This window comes from Pelophylax lessonae (assembly GCF_965119305.1).
Source record: "Pelophylax lessonae genome assembly, chromosome: 2".
NCBI lineage: Eukaryota > Metazoa > Chordata > Amphibia > Anura > Ranidae > Pelophylax > Pelophylax lessonae.
This window is the reverse complement of record NC_138769.1, coordinates 372,433,868-372,457,064: the sequence shown is the minus strand read 5'-3', so window position 1 is coordinate 372,457,064 and position 23,197 is coordinate 372,433,868. Positions and strand designations below refer to the sequence as shown.

The 23,197-nt window shown below is 41.6% G+C and overlaps 1 protein-coding gene across 14 annotated transcripts in view; it reads right to left on the bottom strand.

Moving 5' to 3' along the window:
* Positions 1-23,197, bottom strand: part of MACF1 (microtubule actin crosslinking factor 1) — a 483,848-nt gene that overhangs the window by 195,256 nt on the left and 265,395 nt on the right. For 13 of the 14 annotated variants that reach the window (XM_082247546.1, XM_082247537.1, XM_082247539.1 and 10 more), the window contains 9 exons: positions 19,425-19,640; positions 19,120-19,269; positions 15,317-15,550; positions 8,519-8,668; positions 6,041-6,274; positions 5,725-5,931; positions 2,000-2,524; positions 1,325-1,501; positions 804-927 (listed from right to left, as the gene is read on the bottom strand). In XM_082247546.1, the coding sequence (XP_082103672.1) occupies positions 804-927; positions 1,325-1,501; positions 2,000-2,524; positions 5,725-5,931; positions 6,041-6,274; positions 8,519-8,668; positions 15,317-15,550; positions 19,120-19,269; positions 19,425-19,640 (2,017 nt within the window). The remainder of the gene's footprint in view (positions 1-803; positions 928-1,324; positions 1,502-1,999; positions 2,525-5,724; positions 5,932-6,040; positions 6,275-8,518; positions 8,669-15,316; positions 15,551-19,119; positions 19,270-19,424; positions 19,641-23,197) is intronic. The other variant, XM_082247536.1, reaches the window with a different exon arrangement.

The following is a 23,197-nucleotide window of genomic DNA, read 5'->3' as shown; positions in this document are numbered from 1 at the left end:
AACAGCCTTACAAACTTGGAACAACAAAAGCTTGATGCCCAGGAAGCACTGACACTTCATGCGGAATGGGCCTTAACCGGGAAAGAAGAAACTTCGCCCATGATCCCAAAGGCCTGAGAAATGTGCTGACCAATCCACCTAGAAATAGTGGAGTTAGAAGCAGACTGACCCTTACTAGGCAAAGCAAAGAAAGAACCTCGCCCTTGATCTCTAGGGCCTGAGAAATGAGATGACAAATTCACCTGGAAAAAGATTTAGAAGCAGTCTGTCCCTTATGAGGTTCTTCAGGCAAAACAAAGAAGGAACATTGCCCTTGATCCCATAGGCCTGAGAAATGAGCTGAAGAATCCACCTAGGAATAGTGGATTTAGATGACCTGGCCCTTACAAAACAAATAGAATAAGACTGTTGTTGTAAAGCCATTTACTTCAGATAAATGTTAAGGGCTCAAAGCACCTTCTTTTGCCTTAAAAAGGGTAGGAATCTAAACATCTGTCTCTCAGCACCTGGAAAAATGGGGTCCACATCATCCTGTTCAAGGTCTAAGGAACAGATCCAAAGTCCCAAAAAAGGTAGACTCCGGGAAGCATCCATCACCATCAGACACTAGCACAAAACTGAGGTTTAGCTGAGATGGGAGAGGTTATGCCTGGGCAGGGACAACTCTTTTTATTTCTGGCCATTCTATTTGTCTGAAGGTGGCAAAATAACCCATGTAGAAATGACTTCCCTCCTCTGTGCCCTATGATGTACGATAAATAAATGCACTGTTGGTCAAAGTAAAGCTTGTGTTAAGCACTAACCAGCTGTTGCCTGAATCTTTTTGCAGTCTGGCAGTGGATCTTCTTGGATCTCCAGTAGACCACGTAGAGCCTTTTGGACTTTGTCAACCTGTACTTGGTGCTCTGCAAGATCACACTGCATGTTCTAAAAAGAATCACAAAAGCACATCAGTATAAGTGATACCATTTCAAGGCACAATCCCAATGTCAGAGCCATCTTTTAAACCGGGCACTGCCTAGAGGCCCCTGCAGTTCCTCCCCCAGCAGGGTAAATCACATGTGGATAAAGCAGGTAATTAGTGCAGCAGGTAGGGAAAATAACTGGAACCAATCTTTTGGTGGCTCACCCTGCAGCAGCTGAAAGCAGGCATCTCCTTCTCCCTCCCGTCGGCTTTCAGCTGCTGCAGGATGAGCCTTAAAATGACCACACTGATCACTATGCGATTTCTATTGCGGTCTTTAAGTAGTGGATGTGTAAATTATTTTTGGAGAATAGGGACATAATTTAATGTCACATAACACCAGTTATAAGATACACTTACCTTGGCCTTGTCTAGCTGGGCCTGTAAAGCTACTGGATTAGATGCCACTGGTTCAGAAAGCATCTTCTCCACAGTTAACTCAGTGTTTTGCAGCCAGGCTAAAGCTGCATCAGAGCCCTCCTGGAACTGCTGGTACCGGTTCAACAAAGAATTCAAGTGAGTTCCAAGTTTGGAGCACTGCAATAATACAAAGAAAAGAAAAAGAAAAAGGATGGTATGCACAATTAAAAAAAAAAAAGGGGCAAATATGCATATGTATAATATAAGCACAGATATCATGAACACAAAGTAGAAGTCAGTTTAATAGAATAAATGCAATGGTGGCAAAATCTGGGTACACACTACCTGAAAATGCCTGGTAAACTTGCTGACATTTGGTCAGTGTGTACAGCTGTCTGTTCGACAGAAGATGGTCTAACGACTGGCTTTTGTCGAAGTGACATGCTGAAAAACCAGCATCTGATCAGCGCTTGCATTCAATGGCTTTCCCCTGTCAGAATACAAAGACACCGCAGGGGAAAATCGCCACACCAACATCACGTGTGTTGGTATGGCAATCTGTTAGTTTTTTCTTCGTTCAGTCTGCTGGAATGAACAGAAAAAAAAAACTTGCAGTGTGTACCGAATTAAACTAAATACGGATGTGGCTACAGCTAATACTTAACACAGGTTTACCTTGGAATGCAAGGCACTGTATCTCTTAGAGGCATCTTCAAGTTTGCTTTTCACTAAAGCTGCTGCCACTCCCACCTCTTCATTGGACTGCTCAAGAGCTGCTTTTTCTGCTTCAATGGCTTTCTGTCCAGCAATAGTAATATAGCGCAGATCTCCTTTGTGAGAAATCACATCTTCTGAAAAGTCTGCTTGCTGCTGAAGCAAATTACGCAAGACTTCACAGTCTGCCTCACCCTTCTGCATCTTATCTAACTCCTCTTCACTTTGTTTAAGCCATGTCTCGAATTCTCCATGATCGTGAATGAAATTCTGCAGGTCATCCCGGAGTCCTTGCGCATGCTTCAGTTGCAACTGTGCCTGGGACAGAGATGCAGCATATTCTTCCCTTAAGCGTGCAAGTTGATTTTGCAAACGCTCCCGCTCTTCTGGGGACAAAGTGCTTCCATGTTTATCCAAGAAATCTTGTGCTGATTGTATGGTAAGAATGAAGTTCTGCTGCTGGCCTAACATTTCTTGGTGGTGGACCTAAAATGAAAAATACAAGTAAGTGTTGTAAAATGTATAAGCTTATCCAACCACCTACCATCCCCTCTCAGTGTCAGGGAGGCCCTCTCAAAGAGCTCTAACCTAAACTTTCATTATACAGGAAAGTTTTAAAAGTCTGTATGACGCTTGACCCACTTGCTTTCCAAGCCTTCTCTGACACTTCTCACTTACGTAAAAATAATCTTTTTTATGCTAGAAAGTTACTTAGAAATCCCCAAACATTATATATATTCTTAGGCAGAGGCCCTAAGGAATAAAATAGTGGGTGTTGCAATTTTTTTATGTCACATGGTATTTGTGCAGCGGTTGTCTTAAATACACTTTATTGAATGTTAATGCACAAAAAAAAAAAAACACAATATAACATCCAATTGTTTGGTAAAATATAAAGAATGTTACACCGAGTAAATAAATACCCAACATGTCAGACTTTAAAATTGCTCATGCTCGTGGAACAGCGCCAAACTACGGTACTTAAAAATATTCATAGGCAAAATTTTAAAAGCCTTTACAGGTTACCACTTTAGAGATATACAAGAGATCTGGTGCTTGCACTATGATGTTTGCAGTGATACCCCAACATGTGGTGCAAATACCATTTACATATCCATTTGCGACCTAAAAATTCTTTCGCCTGTGCGCATGAGCACAGGTGTACAGGGAGACTAACAAACTTTTTTTTACACTGTCTCTTTAAAATTTAAATGTTTTATCAACTTTGTTGCTATCACAAAGGATGGACAACATCCCTTGTGATAGCATGGGCAGTGACAGGTCTTCTTTACTGAGATATCAGGGGTCTATTAGGCCCCAGATATCTCCTCTGCCCTTAAAAGCATCTGATCAAACAGAGATCAGTTTGTTCAGATGCTTTCACAGGCCAGTAACAGCCTGTTTACATTAGACTGAAACAAGGAGTGACAAAATACTCATAGCTTCCAGTTGCTTTGACCATAGAGATGATGGGGGACGTTTGGGTCATTTCCATCCAATGCGAAGGGAGAGCACAGAAAAGCAGTGGGGGGTGGGGGGTGGGGAGGAGGAACCCCCTCCATCGCATTTAAAAGCAATCTAGTGGCTTTTTAGTCACTAGCATTGCTTTTACATGCAAGAGCTTTGCTAGCTGAAAAAATATACCGGGGTCAGAACTGCAGCCAGTATAACCATTTCAAATAGTGGACGTACAGGTATGTCTTTTTAGGGGAACTGGTTATTCAAGACTGAGAATTTTTCTAGAGATATTTTCATGCACTGAAAAATATATTAGTTACCAGAAGACCTGGGGTTACAAATCTTAGTCCTTATCCCACCTGTATTGCAACAGTGAAGTGTAAAGATCCTGCTTAGGACATGGGGGACAAGTGTAGGAATAGCATTTGCCACTAAAAAAAAGTTAGAAGACTAGGTCTCAGATGCTCTTTCATTAGCTTATTTTATGATCCAAGAATTATCTTCATACAATCTATTATTGCAGTATTCAAAAATTGGTTCAACAAAATCTTGAGACCTAGCTAAAAGCATGATGCTGCTATTCTCTCCAAGACAATGCTCGCACCTGTACTTAGATTCAGTAAGATAACCGGAGTATTTATGGTATAAAAATAAATAAAAAATATATTTATATATGCATTGTATGTGTGCATGTATGCACATGTATACAGTATCTCACAAAAGTACGTACACCCCTCACATTATTGTAAATAGTTTATTATATATTTTCATGTGACAACACTGAAGAAATGACACTTTGCTACAATGTAAAGTAGTGAGTGCACAGCTTGTATAACAGTGTAAATTTGCTGTCCCCTGAAAATAACTCAACACACATCCATTAATGTCTAAACTGCTGGCAACAAAAGTGACCACACCCCTAAGTGAAAATGTCCAAATTCAGACCATACTTAGTCTGCTTGTTTTCAGCAAACGGTTTGCGGGCTTTCTTGTGCATCATCTTTAGAAGAGGCTTCCTTCTGGGACGACAGCCATGCAGACCAATTTGATGCAGTGTGCAGCGTATGGTCTGAGCACTGACAGGCTGACCCTCCCCCACCCCTTCAACCTCTGCAGCAATGTTGGCAGCACTCATACTTCTATTTCCCAAAGACAACCTCTGGATATGATGCTGAGCACGTGCATTCAACCTCTTTGGTCAACCATTGTAAGGCCTGTTTTGAGTGGAACCTGCCCTGGTAAAACCGCTGTATGGTCTTGGCCACCGTGCTGCAGCTCAGTTTCAGGGTCTAGGCAATCTTCTTATAGCCTAGGCCATCTTTATGTAGAGCAACATTTTTTTTTTTTTTTCAGATCCTCAGAGTTTTTTGCCACGAGGAGACATGTTGAACTTCCAGTAACCAGTATGAGAGAGTGAGATAACACTAAATTTAACACACGTGCTCCTCATTCACACCTGAGACCTTGTAACACTACAAGTCACATGACACCGGGGAGGGAAAATGGCTAATTGGGCCCAATAAGGACATTTTAACTTAGGGGTGTACTCACTTTTTTTGCCAGCGGTTTAGACATTAATGGCTGTGTGTTGAGTTATTTTGAGGGGACAGCAAATTTACACTGTTATACAAGCTGTACACTAACTACTTAACATTGTAGCAAAGTGTAATTTCTTCAGTGTTGTCACATGAAAAGATATACCGTATTTTCCGGCGTATAAGACGACCCCCCTATTACATGATCTACCGGTAATACTTATACTTAGGTTACCTTGGAGATATTATACTCGGCGTATAAGGCGACCTCACATTTTTGGGGGATTTTTTTGAGGTTCAAAAGTAGTCTTAGGCCCCGTTCACACTGGGGCGATCCGACTTCCCGGGGCGACCTCCGAGGTCGGGGTGCGAGCAGCGCGCCGCGACCTCGGAGCGGCCGGCACGGACTTCATAACATTGAAGTCTATGACGGTCGCTCCGGGTCACCCCAAAGAAGCTCCGGACCCTTTTTCTAAGTCGGAGCGACTTGTGTCGCTCCTATTAGAACGGGTCCGCAGCTTCTCTATGGAAGGCGACCTACGGCGACCTGTGAGGCGACCAGGTCGCCCTAGTGTGAACGGGGACTTATACGCCAGAAAATACAGTAATAAAATATTTACAAAAATGTGAGGGGTGTACTCAGTTTTGTGAGATACTTTATATGCGGCCATCACATAACCTTCCCTTACCCACCTTTCTCTTCTCATAGAGGTTATTGATGATGTCAGTGGCATCTCCTATGGTAGGACATTTATCTGATAACTCGTTACTACCAGAAACCCTTCCATCAGGGATGCTGCCTTTCTGCAGGCTACTTTTAGATGGCACAACAGGAAGCACCTGGCACAGAAGACTCTCAATCTTTCCCAGGTTTTGTTGCAGCTCCTCTGCAGTTTTGGACTTTAAGAAAAAACAGAAAACAGTTAGATTTAGTGAAATCCAATTACAGAGGACAAAACATGTAGGAGGCAAAAATGTTACCGTTAATGAACCGGTAAATGATCATTACCTTTTTGGTTTCCTCTAAAATAGCTGTGCTCACTGCAGACTCTAACTGCCTCTCCGTCTCCCCTGTTTTCTGCAAAAGGGACTGATATTGTTCTTTAGCCTTCTGGAGTTTTTTCTTAAATACTTCAAGATCTTTAGGGTCCATCTTGTTCTTGTTTTCCTCAAGGAAGTCCTCTGCAGCTTTAATCATACTTGCAAACTTGTTTGCTTTAATTTGCACATCATTATTGAGCTCCTGGTTTAGGGGAACAAATTTTTGGTAAAATTCTACCGAACTATACTTTAAGCATTTGACTTCAAGGATCACAGTCACATGAACACTTATAAGATCCATTGGGAACAGGAGAAAAAATAAAACTGCAAGGTGAGATATAAAAGAAATGACAGATGGAAAGTGAAACTGGTATTTAAAGCTAAGTTTAGTTAAAAAAAAATAAAAAAATAAATAAAATAAATAAAAAAAAACAACATCAAGGGACATGGCTACCTATCAGTCCGATGTGTCTCTTGTGCTGCTGCCTCCAGTGCAGCAGGGATTGAAGGACTGGCCAAGAAATCTGTAATTTGCGTACCTCAAGAGTGCTGACTACGTATGCTCTTTCCACACACGTCCTCCATTTACAGAAGCTGTACTATAGCTTCTATGAATGAATAACAATCTCTGAATGGGAAGGAAGTGATTGCTCATAGGTAACTTATATTGAGTATTTGAATCAGATGTGACAGAAGGGTAAGTAAAGAGTTTCAAGAAAATGAGCAATACCAATACAAAGCCATGTGAATGGTTTAAAGAAAAAAATAAATTATATATATATATATATATACACACACACACACACACACACACACACACACACACACACACACACACATACATATATATATATATATATATATATATATATATGAGATCGACCGATTATCGTCAAAGCCGGTATATCGAGGGCCGATCTGCACTTTCCCCGATATATCGGAGTCGGCCCCTGAGGTTACCGATATTGCCGATATTTCGGCAAAGTGCATGTACAGGAGTAACGCCTGCAGCTAGAGGCATCACCCCAGTACTGGCGTCCATAGCCGATGGTCAGCTGTCTTGTAATGACAACCGATGTGGCTGAGAAGCCGCTCGGCTGTCGTAACAAGGAGCGGGAGGGAACGTCCCCCCACTCCCGCCGCCTTCCGCGGCTTGCCCAGGTCTCCCATCCAACTGGGAGACCCAGACAACTAGCCTGCACTGCCGCCGAAGAGAAGATCCGATCAAAGCCGCATTCGGCTCTGATTGGGTCTCCGTGTACTCGGCGCCAAATTCCAAAAAATTACAGCATTCAAAACAGCCAAACTTGGCGTTTTGAATGCTTTTAAGTGCAGAGGAGGGGTTTGGGGTTTTTTAGACCCCCAGATCCCTCCACCAAAGTACCTGTAAAAAAAAAAAAAAATGCATTTACGAAAATATCGGCCGATACCGATATGCGATGACCAAAATATCGATATCAGCAATAAAATAAACTATATCGGTCGATCACTAATATATATACACATACATACTATATTGTCAAAAGTATTGGGACACCTGCCTTTACACGCACATGAAGTTTAATTGCATCCAAAGCTTAGTCCGTACGGTTCAATACTGAGGTGGCCCACCCTTTGCCGCTTTAACAGCTTAAACTCTTCTGGGAAGGCTGTCCACAAGGTGTGGGAATGTTTGACCATTCTTCCAGAAGGGCATTTGTAAGGTCAGACACTGATGTTGTACGAGAAGGCCTGGCTAGCAGTCTCTGCTCCAATTCATCCCAAAGGACTTCTATAGGGTTCAAATCACTGGTCCAAATCATTTGGTGGAGGGGAGATTATGGTGTGGGGCTGTTTTTAAGGGGTTGGGCTTGGCCCCTTAGTTCCAGTGAAAGGAAATCTTAAGGCGTTCGCATACCAAGACATTTTGGACAATTTCATGCTCCCAACTTTGTGGGAACAATTTGGGGATGGCCCCTTCTTGTTCCAACATGACTGCACACCAGTGCACAAATCAAGGTCCATTAAGACATGGATGAGTGAGTTTGGGTTTGAGTACCAAAATTAAGGCTAACATTCTGCCTGGGTGTACATCGGTCTGTCCGACAGAAGCAGGCTGGAAAACCAGCAGCCGATCGACTCGTGAACAGTGCTCTCAGCCAATTGTGTGTACCCGGCTTAAGACTAATGCCATAGGGAAAAGTGCAGCAACTCATGACAATCATAAGTCACCTCTCACCAAGTGAACATACTAAACTGAAATCCTTCACGTTGCTTCACCTTACTTCACTTTTAATTTTATAACAGTTTGTTGTACTGTAATACTACATGAGTCCAAATATGTACCGTTAAAGTTACTAATCAAAATTATAAGAAGATAATGAAAAAAAAGGCGTTATGGGTGAGCGCATAACCTACTTTACTGTAACATTATGAAATTAGGGAACTGTATAGACTATCACCATACCTGCATGCTTTTATACTGATCCTGAAGACTGGACACATCTTTGGATCTTGGGCTGCTTTGGTGCTCCTGTACAGCCTTTTCTGTCAATTCGGCCCATGAGCTCAGTTCGTCTAGTCCCTGAGAACAAGCCAACTGCTGCTCCTTTAGTGTCTAAAATGAAGGAAGGTTTTTAAAGCATTTAGCCATGTCCTCATAGACCAGTAAGAAAGCACAGAGGTGAAAGCACAGACCGCATAGCTTCCAGATTTAAAGCAGGTTTCTTTCCAAATGTTACTAGTATAAAAAAAAAAAAAGTTTAAGGTGAAAATATGTGTGACTTAATTGCCTGCATTGATATTTATCTGGAGTTATGATAGTCCAATGCCTGCTCCTCTGTACAACAAAAGTCCCTGCCTGCTAGATGAGCACGATGTGTCCTTTCATAAATTACAAACATATCCTAGTCACAATTATTTGCATATGGATAGAGTATTTGATTCTGAATTTAGAGGACATGCCAGATTTTGGCTCACTGCAGCCTGCAGAGAAATCCTTCACTGTTATAAGATATAAACCTAAAAAAAGCAAAGCAAACAAGTTAAATACAGACACATAACAAAAGGACTGTAGACAATGTTAATACAAACATTAAAAAGCTGAGTTTTCTTACTGACAGTTATTAGCGAAGGGCTATAGACTTTACTGTGAATTAGGAAAAGGTTTAGGGAATTTGGTTTCTTGACTAATATTTGTTAATAAAACATAATTCCTTATTTGAAAAAGGGATAAAGAGGGTGGGTTTTACAAAACTGTGCAGTTTCCTACCAACAGTTTACAAAACCTAAGGGGGAAAATCACACTGCACTATGGACAGTTTAGTAACTATGGCTTACTGCTCAACTGAACACTGAATTTCTCAAGTAGAGACTTGTAGAATGCATTCAAATATCAGTCTGTTTGTTGTACCCAAAAGAATTAAAAAAAATCAATCATTTTCATTCTTTTTATAAAATGTAAATTCTGAAAAACCATCAATAACTGGTGTGTGAAATCACAAGAGCACATATGTATCGCATGCCACAGCAAATATAAAAGTTCAAAGGAAATCCAGTGAAACAAATCCACATGAGCTGCATCCACTATAATCTGTGTAGCAGAATGATAATTTCATCACTAAAAACTTTAAAAGAGAAATATGGCCATACAAGTCTTCTGGGTCAAAAGGAGCGCAATTCCTTTTGCTCTCCTGTGACCCAGAGTCAGCTTATAGCAGGAATATTGAACTAAAATTCACAGAGATCTGATCAGTAGAATTTTCTTCTAGCAGAGGTTCGAATCGCATGTTTTTTCATTGATTTGGTCCTTCACATCACACCCCCCCTTTCCCTCTTATATCCACTTCAGCTCTCACACCTGTTCACCCCTTGGACCAGAGCAATTTCCAAATTTCTTCTATGAGCCTGTTTATTCGGCGACAATTTTGTCATTACCCAACATAACAACGTAATACATATATTGTTGTTTTTAATGACAAACAAGGCTTTCTTTTTGTGAATATTGTCCTGCAACATTTTTTTTTGTTTTGCAATCTTTAGCCAATTAAACATAATAAAACTAAACAAAAAGCCCTTTAGACCCCATTCAGACTAGTGCGACTTGACAAGTCGCGGTCGGTCACTCGCCATTGAGTAGTACAGGACCCGTTCTAATAGGAGCGACACAAGTCGCTCCGACTTAGAAAAAGGGTCCTGTACTACTTTGGGGCGACCTGGGAGCGACTTGCATAGACTTCCATTATGTGAAGTCCTGCAAGTCGTGCCGAAGTCGCGGTGCACTTCACAGGTCGCCCCTCGAAGTCGGATCGCCTCAGTGTGAACCGGCTCTTTTTCTTTTGAGCAGTGTTCGTTTAAAAATAGATCGTGTTACTGCACATAAAAAGTGTGCATTTTATTCTATAATTTGTCCTGTTTAAAACCAAAAATTATGATTTTGGTAAAAAACACTGCAAAGTTATTTACAGATGAAGTAGGTTTTTTAAATTTTGTGCTTTTTTTCAATGTGATATGTGTAAATATATGTAAAAGGTTATGAAAAAAACAAACAAAAACAGTAAAAAAGTTGAACTATTAGTTAATATTAAGAAAAAAAAAAAAATCACCAGGAAAATTATATTTGATTGCAGAAAGAGAATAAAGGAGTTATTTAGAGATAATTAGAGTAAACTAAGGATTAATAAGGGGTGCAACAGAGAAACATTTACATTTTTTTTTTACTGGGAGGTTGCCTTAACTGCCTTTATCTGCAGTTCATCCCTTCGATCTTTAGATGAAAAAATGGAAAGTAACAAAACAATGTTTCATTTTAGATTTCTGTATTAGTGCCGGGTCACACTTGTGCAATGCGGGAAGGCTGCGAATTCGCAGCCTGTTCCCGCATCGCAAATGCACATCTGGCAGTTCACACTGCCATATGCGATACGCTGGGGGTGTCAATGAAATGTTAACGACATCCCCACGACACCTGACAGTTCGCACCGGATCGGATCACACAAGTGTGAACCACTGTGCGATCCGATCCTGATGCGGCTGAAAAAATGCCTCATGTGCGACTTTTGTGTGGGTGCAGTGCGAATTTAGCCATACAAAGTGTATGGCTGAATTCACACTGCACATCCTATCACATGTAATGAAGGAGCAGTGCGCTCCGATATTACATGCGATCGCCGCACACGTGGAAGTGTGAACCAGCACTTAATGGCTGAGCAATGTTGTTGATAAACATTGCCAGACTGCTTTTTATTTTTTTTACAGTTCCTGCTGCTGACCTACTCTGTGTACTTGGCAATGTAGCCCAGAGTCTGCAACTGGATATCACAATCCCATTCTTACATCAGTGTCCTCTGTCCACAGTAGTGTTCTGAAGCCGCCCCCCCCCCCCTCCTATCACATCAACACCTCCCCACAGCAGTTTCCTCTGGCCCCCTTCACATCACCTCCCCGCCCCCACAGCAATTTTCTTTTCCCCTCTCACATCAACTCCCCCCACAGCATTGTCCTCCTCCCCACTCACATCACCTCCCCCCACAGCAGCGCCCTCCTCCCCTCTCACATCACCTTCACACAACAGCAGTGTCCTCCTCCCCTCTCACATCACCACCACCAGTAGTGCCCCTCTCAAATCTCCCCTCGCAGTAGTGTCCTCTTCTGCCCCTCACATCACCACCCACAGTAATGCCCTCCTCTGCCCCCCTCACATCACCCCCCACAGTAGTGCCCTCCTCTGCCCCCTCACATCACCCCCTCAGTAGTGCCCTCCTCTGCCCCCCTCACATCAACCCCCACAGTATTGTCCTCCTCTGCCCCACTCACATAACCCCCCACAGCAGTGCCCTCTTCTGCCTAGCATCACCCCTCGCAGTAGTGTCCCCCTCTGCCTCTCCCACATCACCCCCACAGTTGTGTCCTCCTCTGCCCCTCCCACATTACCCCCACAGTTGTGTCCACCTCTTCCCCCTTCACATTACCCCCTCAACAGCACTGCCCCGCTACACCCCCTGACACAGCAGTGCTCTCCACCCCTTTACATCAACCTCCGCCCCACACACACACAGTAAGGCTCACTGGCTGTACATCATACCCCGACAATAAAGCTCTCTGTTCCTTTACATTACTCCTCCACCCCCCAGTAGGGCTCACTTCCCCTTTACATCAACCCCCCCTCCCCCCCACACACACACACACACAGTAGAGATCTCTACCCCTTTACAATATTGTTTCCATAGTAGTTCTTTTTGCCCCTTCACATCACCAACCCCACACACAAACAGTTGCATACTTTTCCCCCTTACACCACCCATGTCCCCCTCCCCAAAATGAAAGTTCTCTGTACGTTCACATCAAGCAACCCCTGCTACCCCATCCTTCAGTGTTACGTCTCCTGCCCCTCCCACTCCACTACCTGACGGGTACCCAGGGCAGAGAGACTGGACAGATTGACAGTGAGAGGCACAGTAGCATAGAACTGGTGGGAGGGAGCTGCCAAAGATAACTTTGCATATTAATGAGCTGGTGATTGGTTGCTAGGACCGATCTGTGTCCTAGCAGCCAATCAACTGCTAGTGAATCTGCAAAGTCATCTCTGACAACTTCCGCTCCCACCCTCCATGCAGTGCTACTGTGCCTCTCACTCTCTGCTCTCCTGTGATAATGAAAGCAGTGGAGGCTGGGGGACAGAACTAGCTCCCAACTGGTGCAACCATGGGTCCAGATGGAACAGTGACTCAGTCCGGATCTGGACCGTGGTCTGCCATTGAGTGATGCCTGGCTTATAGCATGCTATTGCCCACTGTAATCTGACGTGGCCGTGGCAGAGCCACTCCAGGCTCTGAAAGGATCCCAACCATATTGTTGCCTGATTGACAACTGGCTCCGGCTCTCATGCGATAGCTGAAAGCTGAAGCCAGCTGCGCCCGCCTCCTCTCCAGTGAGCTTTGGAGCATCAAAGCGGAAAACAGTAACTGACAGTCACTGCTCTTCACTCTGAGCTGACCAAGAAATAAGTGATCATAAGTCATGTAATCGCTCAGTTCTCAATCTTAGAGTATGGAAGTTTTTTTTTTTCATATAAATATATACCCCTGACTTCTTCTTTAAGGGTATCTATGGTCAAAATGTATACTCATATTAATTTCTAAATTGCATTGCTATTATTTTTAGCCTTCTTTTATTTATCTGATTCTGAATGGTCTCGAAGTGTGTTGAACCTATTAAGATCCCCACACATTGAATTATGTGACATGTATTTATGATGTCCTGTTGATAGACACTGCTGTGTCACAGAATTCATGAAACCTGGCTTCTGAACTACAGAGGTTCTGAGGAGGAGTTTCAGGAGGTGGATTCAGTACAGGAATTACTGCTTGCAAGCGACAATGTTTCATGGGCTATGTCGTCCTTGGAAAATGAAAATTAAACAGCAGAGAGGTAGAACTTACAACATAAAAGGTTCTTTAAGTAAGCTAACTATTGTTTGGATTACTATTACAATGCTTCTGCTATAGAAGCAAAGTGTATGCTGTGACCATAGATAACCTTTAAAGTCCACACAAGCAGTGTACATAGTCAATACAGAAAAATAGTTGAGTAACCATTGCATACTTAGGAAAACAGCCATCCATGATGCAGAGAGTCTGAATACATAAAGCTAAACCTCCAGGTATGGTTTATTTGCATAGTTACATTCACTTTAACAAGGATCCCACAGGTATAGCATGCATACTTACACTGGTCCAAGCTGGACCAATGTAACTATACAAAAAAAAAAAATAGTGCTAGCTAAAATGCTTCACACCCAAAACAATCTGAGGGACATTATCATTCTGTCGCAGAGCAAGCCAATGCTAAACAGGAGCAGTGAGACAGTTCTTGCCACAGAGTTAATACAAGGTTACAGCTTGTGTCATAAATATCTCTTTAAGGCCCCTTTCACACTTGTGCGACTTGTCCTTTGATTTGGGACTGCAAAATCGCATGACAAGTCGTTCTCCATTATTTCCAATGAGTACGTTCATATCTATGCGATTTGAAGTCACACCGACTTCAAAGTAGTCCCTGCACTACTTTGGCCCGATTTTAATGTGTTTTGAGGTCCAAAGACATAGGCATTGCTTCAAGTCCAGACAAAATCGCATCAAAATCATGTCAAAATCACAGTAAAATTGCGGCAACAAAATTGCGATAAGATCGCGCGACTTTTAAGTCGCACAAGTGTGAAAGGGGCCTTAGCTGCTCTAAAGTTGCATTGCAACTGAATACAACCTGACCCTGATCCCTTCTTACTTTGTCTGTACTTTAGAGTAAAAACGTGTCTGGTCTTCAGTAATAAATCTGTTGCGGAACTTGCAAATCTGTCACAATTGTCTGCCCAAGAATGCAGACACACCGGCCATGAATACATTAAGACTTTGCTACATGAGAGTTAAACTGCTTACAGCACAATTCGGGGCAGCATTTCTCAATATGCAATGGGCTGCTGCTATACCAATTAATTAGATTAAGCAGCTTGTCAGGACCCAAGTATGGTTTATAATGGATGCAATTTGAGTGGAGAACTGATCTAGCTAAACTGGATTTTCTTTGAATGTTATTATTAATTTTGGATTGCATCATGTCTATGCATACACATTTTTAGGTGTAAAGAACAATAAAAAGAATTAGGTTTGGATACATTTTCCAACAAACAGACTTATTTTTAAATACACACTAAAACTTGGTTCTTACAAGTGGTTTATTGAATATGTGGTTATTCCCACTAGACTTCTAATTAATAACCTTCCGTCGATCTCTGCATTTTCATAATCAAACTATACTGTCTACTGGTACTTTCTGTTCAGTTTAAATCCATTTAATCCCATCAAGCTGCTGCAACCTGGGCAGTGGGACATTACGGTGGATGCTTAGTTGTATATATACACAAGTATGTTATCTGCTGTGTACATTCACAAGTGGAATGCACTCTCTCTCCAATACTGCCTAATGCTCACAGATGATAATACTATACAGTGCGCATCAGAACTTACTGCATCAGGCACTGTGGTTTCCATTTATATAGTAAAAACTTCCAGGAAGTAGCTAAAATAAAATATATGTTTGTTTTTTTCATTAGGATGAAATCAGGTTAGGAAATGGCTCTGGAGAAAATCTACTGTCACATCGGCGTAGAAGAAAGCAGCAGTTTTCATATCACACACAGCGTGCTTGGGATGCTAATGAACTCAGTAAGCAGTGAGAGCTTTTCAGGATAGGAAATGTACTGTCTGACCTTGACTTCCATGCTGTGCTTCACCAGCCGCTCACGGGACTGCAGAATTTCATTTCTTGCCACCATTGTCTCAGAGAGCTCTCGAAAGGACCTCTGTAGATCATTAAGAAGACGAAGCAGTACGCGACTTTGTTGAGGTGTCAAATCTTGTGCTTTCTCAGAGATAAATAACTGAATTTCAAAAGCTATGTTCTCCAGTTCTAGCTTGGCGTCTGCCAAAGGCTGTCTCAAGCTCTGTAATATAGACAGATGTACTAATGTTAAGACACTGGATAAATTTATCAATAGGTCTGTGAGAAATTCCATCAGTTTCCAATAGCAGCCAAATTACTTGTACCCATCTCCAATATGGCTATATGAGAACAGAATGGAAAATGCAGCTGGTTGCTATGGGCAACACAGATTTTTTTTTTTTTCAGTAAACGGCAATTTCTAATTATGCCCCAACAAGAACAAAACATTAGATGTTGCTGAATAAAATAAATAGAATCTTACAAGACAAGGCAATGTGCACATATACTGTGAAGTCCCCACTCAATGTAAAAATCCTCTATAGTAGGTGTAAAAGCTAGCCGCAAAAGAAAAAAGTTAGCTATACACTTACTTTACCATTGTCTTCCACCCAGGGAGTATGCAGACCTTGCCTTTTACTGCAAAGGTCCTCTTCAACATCCACAATGTACAATAAAAACAAGTGACATCCGCGCTAGATCATGCGCGGTAAAAGTCTCTCAAGCAGCTGTCTATATTCTGTTGATGGCAGAAAAAAACAAATAAAAACCCAAACAAGCAGCGCTGAGTGATGAATGTAATCTGAACCAGATGAAAAAAGGAAAGACAAGAGGCATGCCTCTGACGATATCCAATAGGATGAAACATGTCAGGCTGGACATAATGCTAGTACGCTCCCATGCCGCGGCAGCTTTTTACTGCTCATTTTACTGCCTGTTTGTAAGTATATATTTTTTAATAAAAGTATATCCTGCTTGCAAACGGGGCTTCACTATCTTTGGATTCTGTGTGTCTCATCTATGACGGGTGCCCTACACCTTTTGAAGAAATGTTTTTTGGATCTTAGCTGGAAGGGAAAGAAATAGTTTCTGCCACCATCCCGAGAGTATAGTTTGTCGATTTGTGGTGCCTCAAGTCAAGTATGGGATTTTAAGGGCAGGAGTAAGGCGAGTAAACAGTAGTAGTACAATTTATAGATAAAATTTATTCACATGTATAATTATATACAGAGATTTGAGTGAATTGATGGGTAAAGTCCCATTGTGATAGTGAAGAGAAAAAAAGTAGTAGGTGTGGTTACACGTGAAAATAGTGACTTAGACAAGAAAGGTAGATGGTCCTGCTCTGCTGTTCCTCATATCAGAGAATGGGAAATGGTTGCAGAGAGGGGCCTGATCGGTATTCCAACATGTTTCGGCCTGTAGCGGCCTTTATCAAGGATGTTACCGATTATATTTTTTGTCCACTTTCTGGAGTATTGCTTTCCCAGACTTTTTCCAGGAGCTTCAGGAACAATGTTCTTGGGCCACGTTTTTTCTGGTCCAATGTAGTTCAATGTGGCTATAGTGTATAACTTTCCACATTGATGGAGATCATCTGTGGTGTTTGCACATTGATGGGAGTCATGTTTTGTAGAAGGTATTGGTATGGTGTTGCAGCATGTTGCCTCCAGGTCCTGTCCTCCTGCGATCTGGGAGAGACTGCCCTACACCTTTTGAATGTTGAGCTACAGCCACCTGGTGGGAAGCATCGTGTGAGAAACTATCTGTGTGACTTGGAGTCAGCCCGAAGCAGACAGTTGTCTTTCCTTTTTCATCTGGGTTCAATATATGCTCCAAGAGCTTTGGAGGTCTGGTTAGCAGCCTCTTATTACAAACAGAATCGGGTGACGTGGGGCTTCATTATTCACGTCTAGTGACGGAATCTACCTGTCAGATTGGGACTGATTCAGATTGCATTTATCACTCAGCGCTGCTTGTTTGTATTTTTGTTTTTTCTGCCATCCACAATGTACAGCTATATATAATACAACAAACTTCATTCCCATACACAGACATCAGAAAGAGTATTCATCCATCAACAATTGAAATGAGTTTATGTCTTTAGGATTAATTTAGAAATTTCCCACAAACTTGATGAGACGCTTCATATTTGCATGCTGGCACAACGCCAGTTAAAATGTTACTTGTTTTGGATAGAGTGCAAAGATTGAGAACCTCACTTACAGTAGCCCAAAACAAAGAAAATAGTATTGCTAAATTGCCTCCCCAAACGTGTGTCAGTGGGATCAGCATGTGAAAACACTGGTGTAAGACAGACAGAATTGGCTTGTCAGGCTCCAGTAGACCTCAACAAAATGGTGGCTGTCTACAAGACACTGACTTCCTGTTGCAAAAATTGTGTCCATGCAACCTCTGCATGTGCATCCACTTCTTTAGGCTGCCTCCACCAGCTCCGAGGTGGATGCACGTGGCTCAACGATTATGCCCCGAAAAGGGCGAAACATGTCTGCAGCTGAGGAGTTCCCTACAGGTGGAGAAAAGGAGCAGAAGTCATCTTTTACTCATCTCATTGGCATTTATGCAACAGAGAGTTGGTGTCTGTGTGCAAGGCCACCATTTTGTTGAAGCTGACTTACAGTAGGTTTTTACTGCAATGTTACCATTGGGGAGATTTTTTCTCAGTTCCTGTCCCAGACATAGGGATTCAGAGGGACGGTATCATGGAGAAAAGGTAGAATCTTAGTCAGGTTTTTAGTGCTGTGTCTCTTACTGTCCAAGTGACACCCTTCCAAAACCCTCATTTCCTATCCTGGTGTAATAGGATTGTCACTGGGAAAATCAGCAAGGGAAATTGTCCAAGTGGAGTTATAAACAACAGTACAAACTTGACAGAGGTTCAAACTTAAAGCTTTTCTCTGCCCTATTCAAAATAAGGAGAAAAAAAAAAATCTGTCTGCCATTACACATTAACACATAATTGCCCTTTAACTCAAAGTGACATAAAACCATGGTACAAAAAGCACATTTCAAAATAATAAATTCAGTCTTACCTTAAGGCCCCATTAACACCTGTGCACATTCCTTGAATGCACAAAAAAGTGCTACAAACGTGCATTGAGTTTGTGGTGTCGTTAAGTGTTAATGGCACTCAAAAACCGCTAGCAGTTGCACAACAAACACACAAGGCTCACTGCCTAAAAAAGGTGCAGGAGCTTCTTTGGCGAGTTTTTCATGCTTCAGTTGAATGAGCTGCCCTATGCGGTTGTGCAAAAAAGTAGAGAAAAATAATATCAATTGGAGCAGAACACTGATGTCAATGGGGCCTCAGGTACAATTCAAGCAAAACCTATCTACTTTTAAATGCTCATAACTCCATCCTAACATCTTTTCTAACTAAACAGAGTAAGAGAGATCTGTATAGTTACCCATTTTCAGGCCATTCTAGTCCAGTCACATGATCTCCCCCATGTCAGCCAGCGCCAGTTACAGGGGAGAGGAGAAAGGGCTCCACAACAGCTGGTAATGCCTAGAAGCGGTGACAGCACCCATAGGCTTCTATGGCTGACCCATTTTTGGTGCTCCTTCCTCTCCCCTGCAGCCACTGCTGGGTGGAAGAGGGCAGCTGGATCATGTGGCCAAACAGCAGTAGCCTGAAAATAAGCAAGTATACAGATCTTTCCTATACAGGTTGCTCAGAATCGGTGTTGGGTGGTGGTGGTTTTGCCTAGAATTCCACTTTAAACATTGCTGACCGTGCTGGAAACATTACACTTATTCTACAGAGATTACCTCTATGTGAGCTATCTGATTTGGCAATGTAGATTCTAGTCCTGAATCATTTGTCTCCTTACAATCCAGTGATTCAGAAGTTTCCTTCACCCACTGTAGAAGTGAAAGGAGCTTGCTTTCCAGCTCTTTGTGTTGTGCCAAGACTTTCACCTGTGAATAAAATATTTAATCTTGTTTTACCTTAACATTTACTTGAACACACAGATCACAAAATCCAAGATGCCAAACATTTGCACCATAGCAAGTGGCCAAATATGTATTTAATCAAAGAAAAAGATTTGAGACAATAAAATAACTTTACATACCTTTTCTTGTGCCAGCATGGACTGCAGATGTTTGACACGTGTTTGTGATAAATTTCTGATGGAATTAAGAGATTTTTCTAAATTCTTGGCATCTTTCTCTAAAGCTCGAAGAAGCTGTGCTGGAACATGTGGTGGCTGTTCAGCAACAATCTGATTAACAAACTCAAGCTCTTGGGCCACAGGGGACTCCAACTCCTTTAATTCTTGATCAAGCACCTGTAGACAGCAAGGAATGATCATCATGTGAGTATGACACAATATATTTAACAATATAAAGAGCTTTTGCCTGAAATTTTAACTTTTAAGCAATAAAAGATTTTAAATCATGCAAGAAGATTTTTGCACTCTCTGTGGAAGAATTCTGTTGCGATCATCCACTTCCATTCGAGGCACCTGATCTGAAAGTTTGTGCAGAATTCTTTGGTAATGCCAACCAATTGTTGCAGCAACTGTCCGGGTGGCTGGTCTCAGATGATCTTGGAGGTGAAGATGCTGGATGTGGAGGTCCTGGGCTGGTGTGGTTACACGCGGTCTGAGGTTGTGAGGCCGGTTGGATGTACTGCTAAATTCTCTGAAACGCCTTTGGAGATGGCTTATGGTAGAGAAATGAATATTCAATTTATGGGCAACAGCTCTGGTGGACATTCCTGCAGTCAGCATGCCAATTGCGCGCTTCCTCAAAACTTGCGACATCTGTGGCATTGTGCTGTGTGATAAAACTGCACAGTTTAGGGTGGTCTTTATTGTGGCCAGCCTAAGGCACATCTGTGCAATAATCATGCTGTCTAATCAGCATCTTGATATGCCACACCTGTGAGGTGGATGGATTATCTCAGCAAAGCAGAAGTGCTCACTAACACAGATTTGGGAACAATATTTGAAAGAAATAGGCCTTTTGTGTACATAAAAAAAGTCTTGGAGGCAAAAACAAAAGCGTTGCATTTATAATTTTGTTCAGTATATATATTTGTTTTACTATTTTTGCCCAGTTTCCTTTGATGATAAAGAAGAAAGAAAAAAAAAACCCCAAGAGGTATCTATTACCATCATATGAAGGTCCAATTTATCATAAACATGACAAGCTAGAATTCAGTTGATTGGAAAAGCAAAGTACAGTAGTTTGTGTAAAATCTAAAAAAAAAAAAAATTAATATTTGCGCTAGTATTTTACTTATTTGTGAAAAATCAAGGTGTCAATCATTAAAACAAAATGTGTACATATATGTGAATTCAAACATATATGAGGTTAGCCTTGGGCTGGTTCACAATTTTATACCGGAAGAATCACCTCTGAATGGTTGTTGGGAATCACAACCATTCACACTACCAATCACACTACCATCTTGTGCATGGGAATTTTTTTCATCTATTAAGCCATGGACTCAATTTTGGTTTATTTCACTTTGTGAAGCAACACCCTTTTTTTTTTTTAGCACTGTTGTTTGGGATTGGCGCATTTATTTTTTATACAAAGTACAGTAGTGGCAATGATATGTACAGTTTTGCTAACACATGCCAAAGCCTAAAAACTTCGTTCAGGTATTAAGGTTTGTTTTTACTTCTGTTATTAACCACTTTTTGACCAACGTATGCATATGTGCATCCTCGGGAACTGGTGCGGATATCTGAATGATGACTGCAGCTACAGTATTCTAGATATCATTCTTTAGCCCCTGCGATGGATTTTTTTTAAGTAAAAGTGATCGGACAGGCTAAACAGCAGCTCAATCACTTCACCTTCAATCCAACTGTCATTTCTGGGTTCTCCTGCCCCACCCAGGGGGAGTCCGATGCTGCTTTCGGCAGTTGCACCGACTGACCATAGAAATGAAGGAGGAACTTCTGCTCCCTGATCGCCTCTATGATGTATGAAACCAGAAGTGACAGGGATTTTGTCACTTGCAGTTTTGGTTTTTTGTTTACCGACTGTTACCCACTAGAAAAGCAGCCGTTCAAACAAATCTTGGTTTAATTGGTTGCTTTGGAATGCAAAGAAAAGATCTGGGGTCTAACAAGCTCCAGATCTCTGCATAATGTGGATCTGTCATGGCCCATGCTATCACAAGGGATGTTGTTCATCCCTTTTGGTAGCAATAAAGTTGATAAATAAATGGACAGTGTAGAAAAGAGAATGAAATAAAATCTTTTATTTATTTATTTTTTAAAGCACCCCCATCCCCCTGTGCTCACACGCAAATTCAAATGCATATGTAGGTCCGCACACACATGTACATGGTGATGACACAACATCTGCTGCCAATGTCAGAGTGAGAACAATGATACTAGCATCAGACCTGTGTAACTGTAAACTAGTAAGCAGTAACTGGGGTCAGCAGAGTTACTTTGCAAAAATGTATCAAATTGATTTGCCACGCCTAATGTTTTTAATATCTCAGACAGATTTCTTTTGTATCCTCAGCATAGTGATGGTCTGATTAACTTGCACTGACAGCATTTCGGCCCACCAATATTGAGTTTAGAGCATTTCCAAATGTTAAATTCACACATGTGATCAACTGCAGACTTTTTACCTGGCTGTTAATAAAATAATGCAAGCGCATTCTTGTGCGATTCCAGGTGTGAACCAGCCCTCTAATTCAGGTTAACACTAAGCATTTTTAGCTCAGATTCCTTATATAGGTTAATTGCCAACCGTTTCTGATAATATGGCTTATTCAGATTGGCAAATAGTCCCATACTCCACGCAGAGCCGTTGGCAGATGCACATGCATCCACCTCCGAGCTGGTGCAGGCAGCCTAAAGAAGTGGCTGCACAAACAAAATCGCATGTCAAAATCGGACACGAGGGCAGGACCAGGTTAACAGATTCGAACACACAGTGTCTGCATTCAAATCTGTGCACCCGCTCCTTCCCGCATGTCAAACTTTGACAAGCATTTGTGTTTGTGCAGCTTTTGCATGTGCTTTCAGCAGACAGGACTAAACTCCCATCTAAATTAGTTCTTTATCTACTTGTTGCTCCCCAAGCACTATACCAAAGAAATTATATTTACATACACAGCACAGATAATGGTCAACAAGCCTAAACACACTATTGGCCATTCAAAATTAAAGGCTCTATATATATATATATTATTAGGCAGGATCTGTACTATAAATCAGCTGTTAAGGAAGCATAGTTCTCTCAGATACTGGATTGAATAAATAACAATGTTCGGTCCACCATCCTAAAATGAAGAATAAGGCCCCTTTTACACTGATGAGGATCTCCTGCACTAAAACGCAGCTGTAAAGCCCACCAAAAAGGCAATTAAAGCATTTTCCTTTTAAATCCTATGGAACTCCATATCAGTGGTGGGGATGTGATACACTTTTAAAAGTCCTGCATGCTTTATCTTTGGTGCCCCATTTCAAAAGCACATCAAGAGTGCATCTTCCATTAATTTCTATAGGAAGCACACCAAAAACACATACAAAAATGCACCCATTATGCTTTTTTGGCACTTTGAGTAACCCATCTCAGTTTCACAAGTACATGCTGAGAGTCAGAAATAATAAAAAAAAAAAAAACCGCAGCAAAACTCATTAAAAACAAACTAAAAATGTGATATGCATTTTTGCAATTTTTATACCACGTTTTTAAGCACACCAGTGTGTGATGTAGTGAGACACATCGATATCTTCTGTTTTAAGAACGCTATACTGTGCTCTACATTGGTAAAAAATGAAACAATACTTTATCAACTCCACAGAATTATAGACTTAAAGTGGTTGTATACCCCAGTCATGATTTTAAAATAAGCACATATATA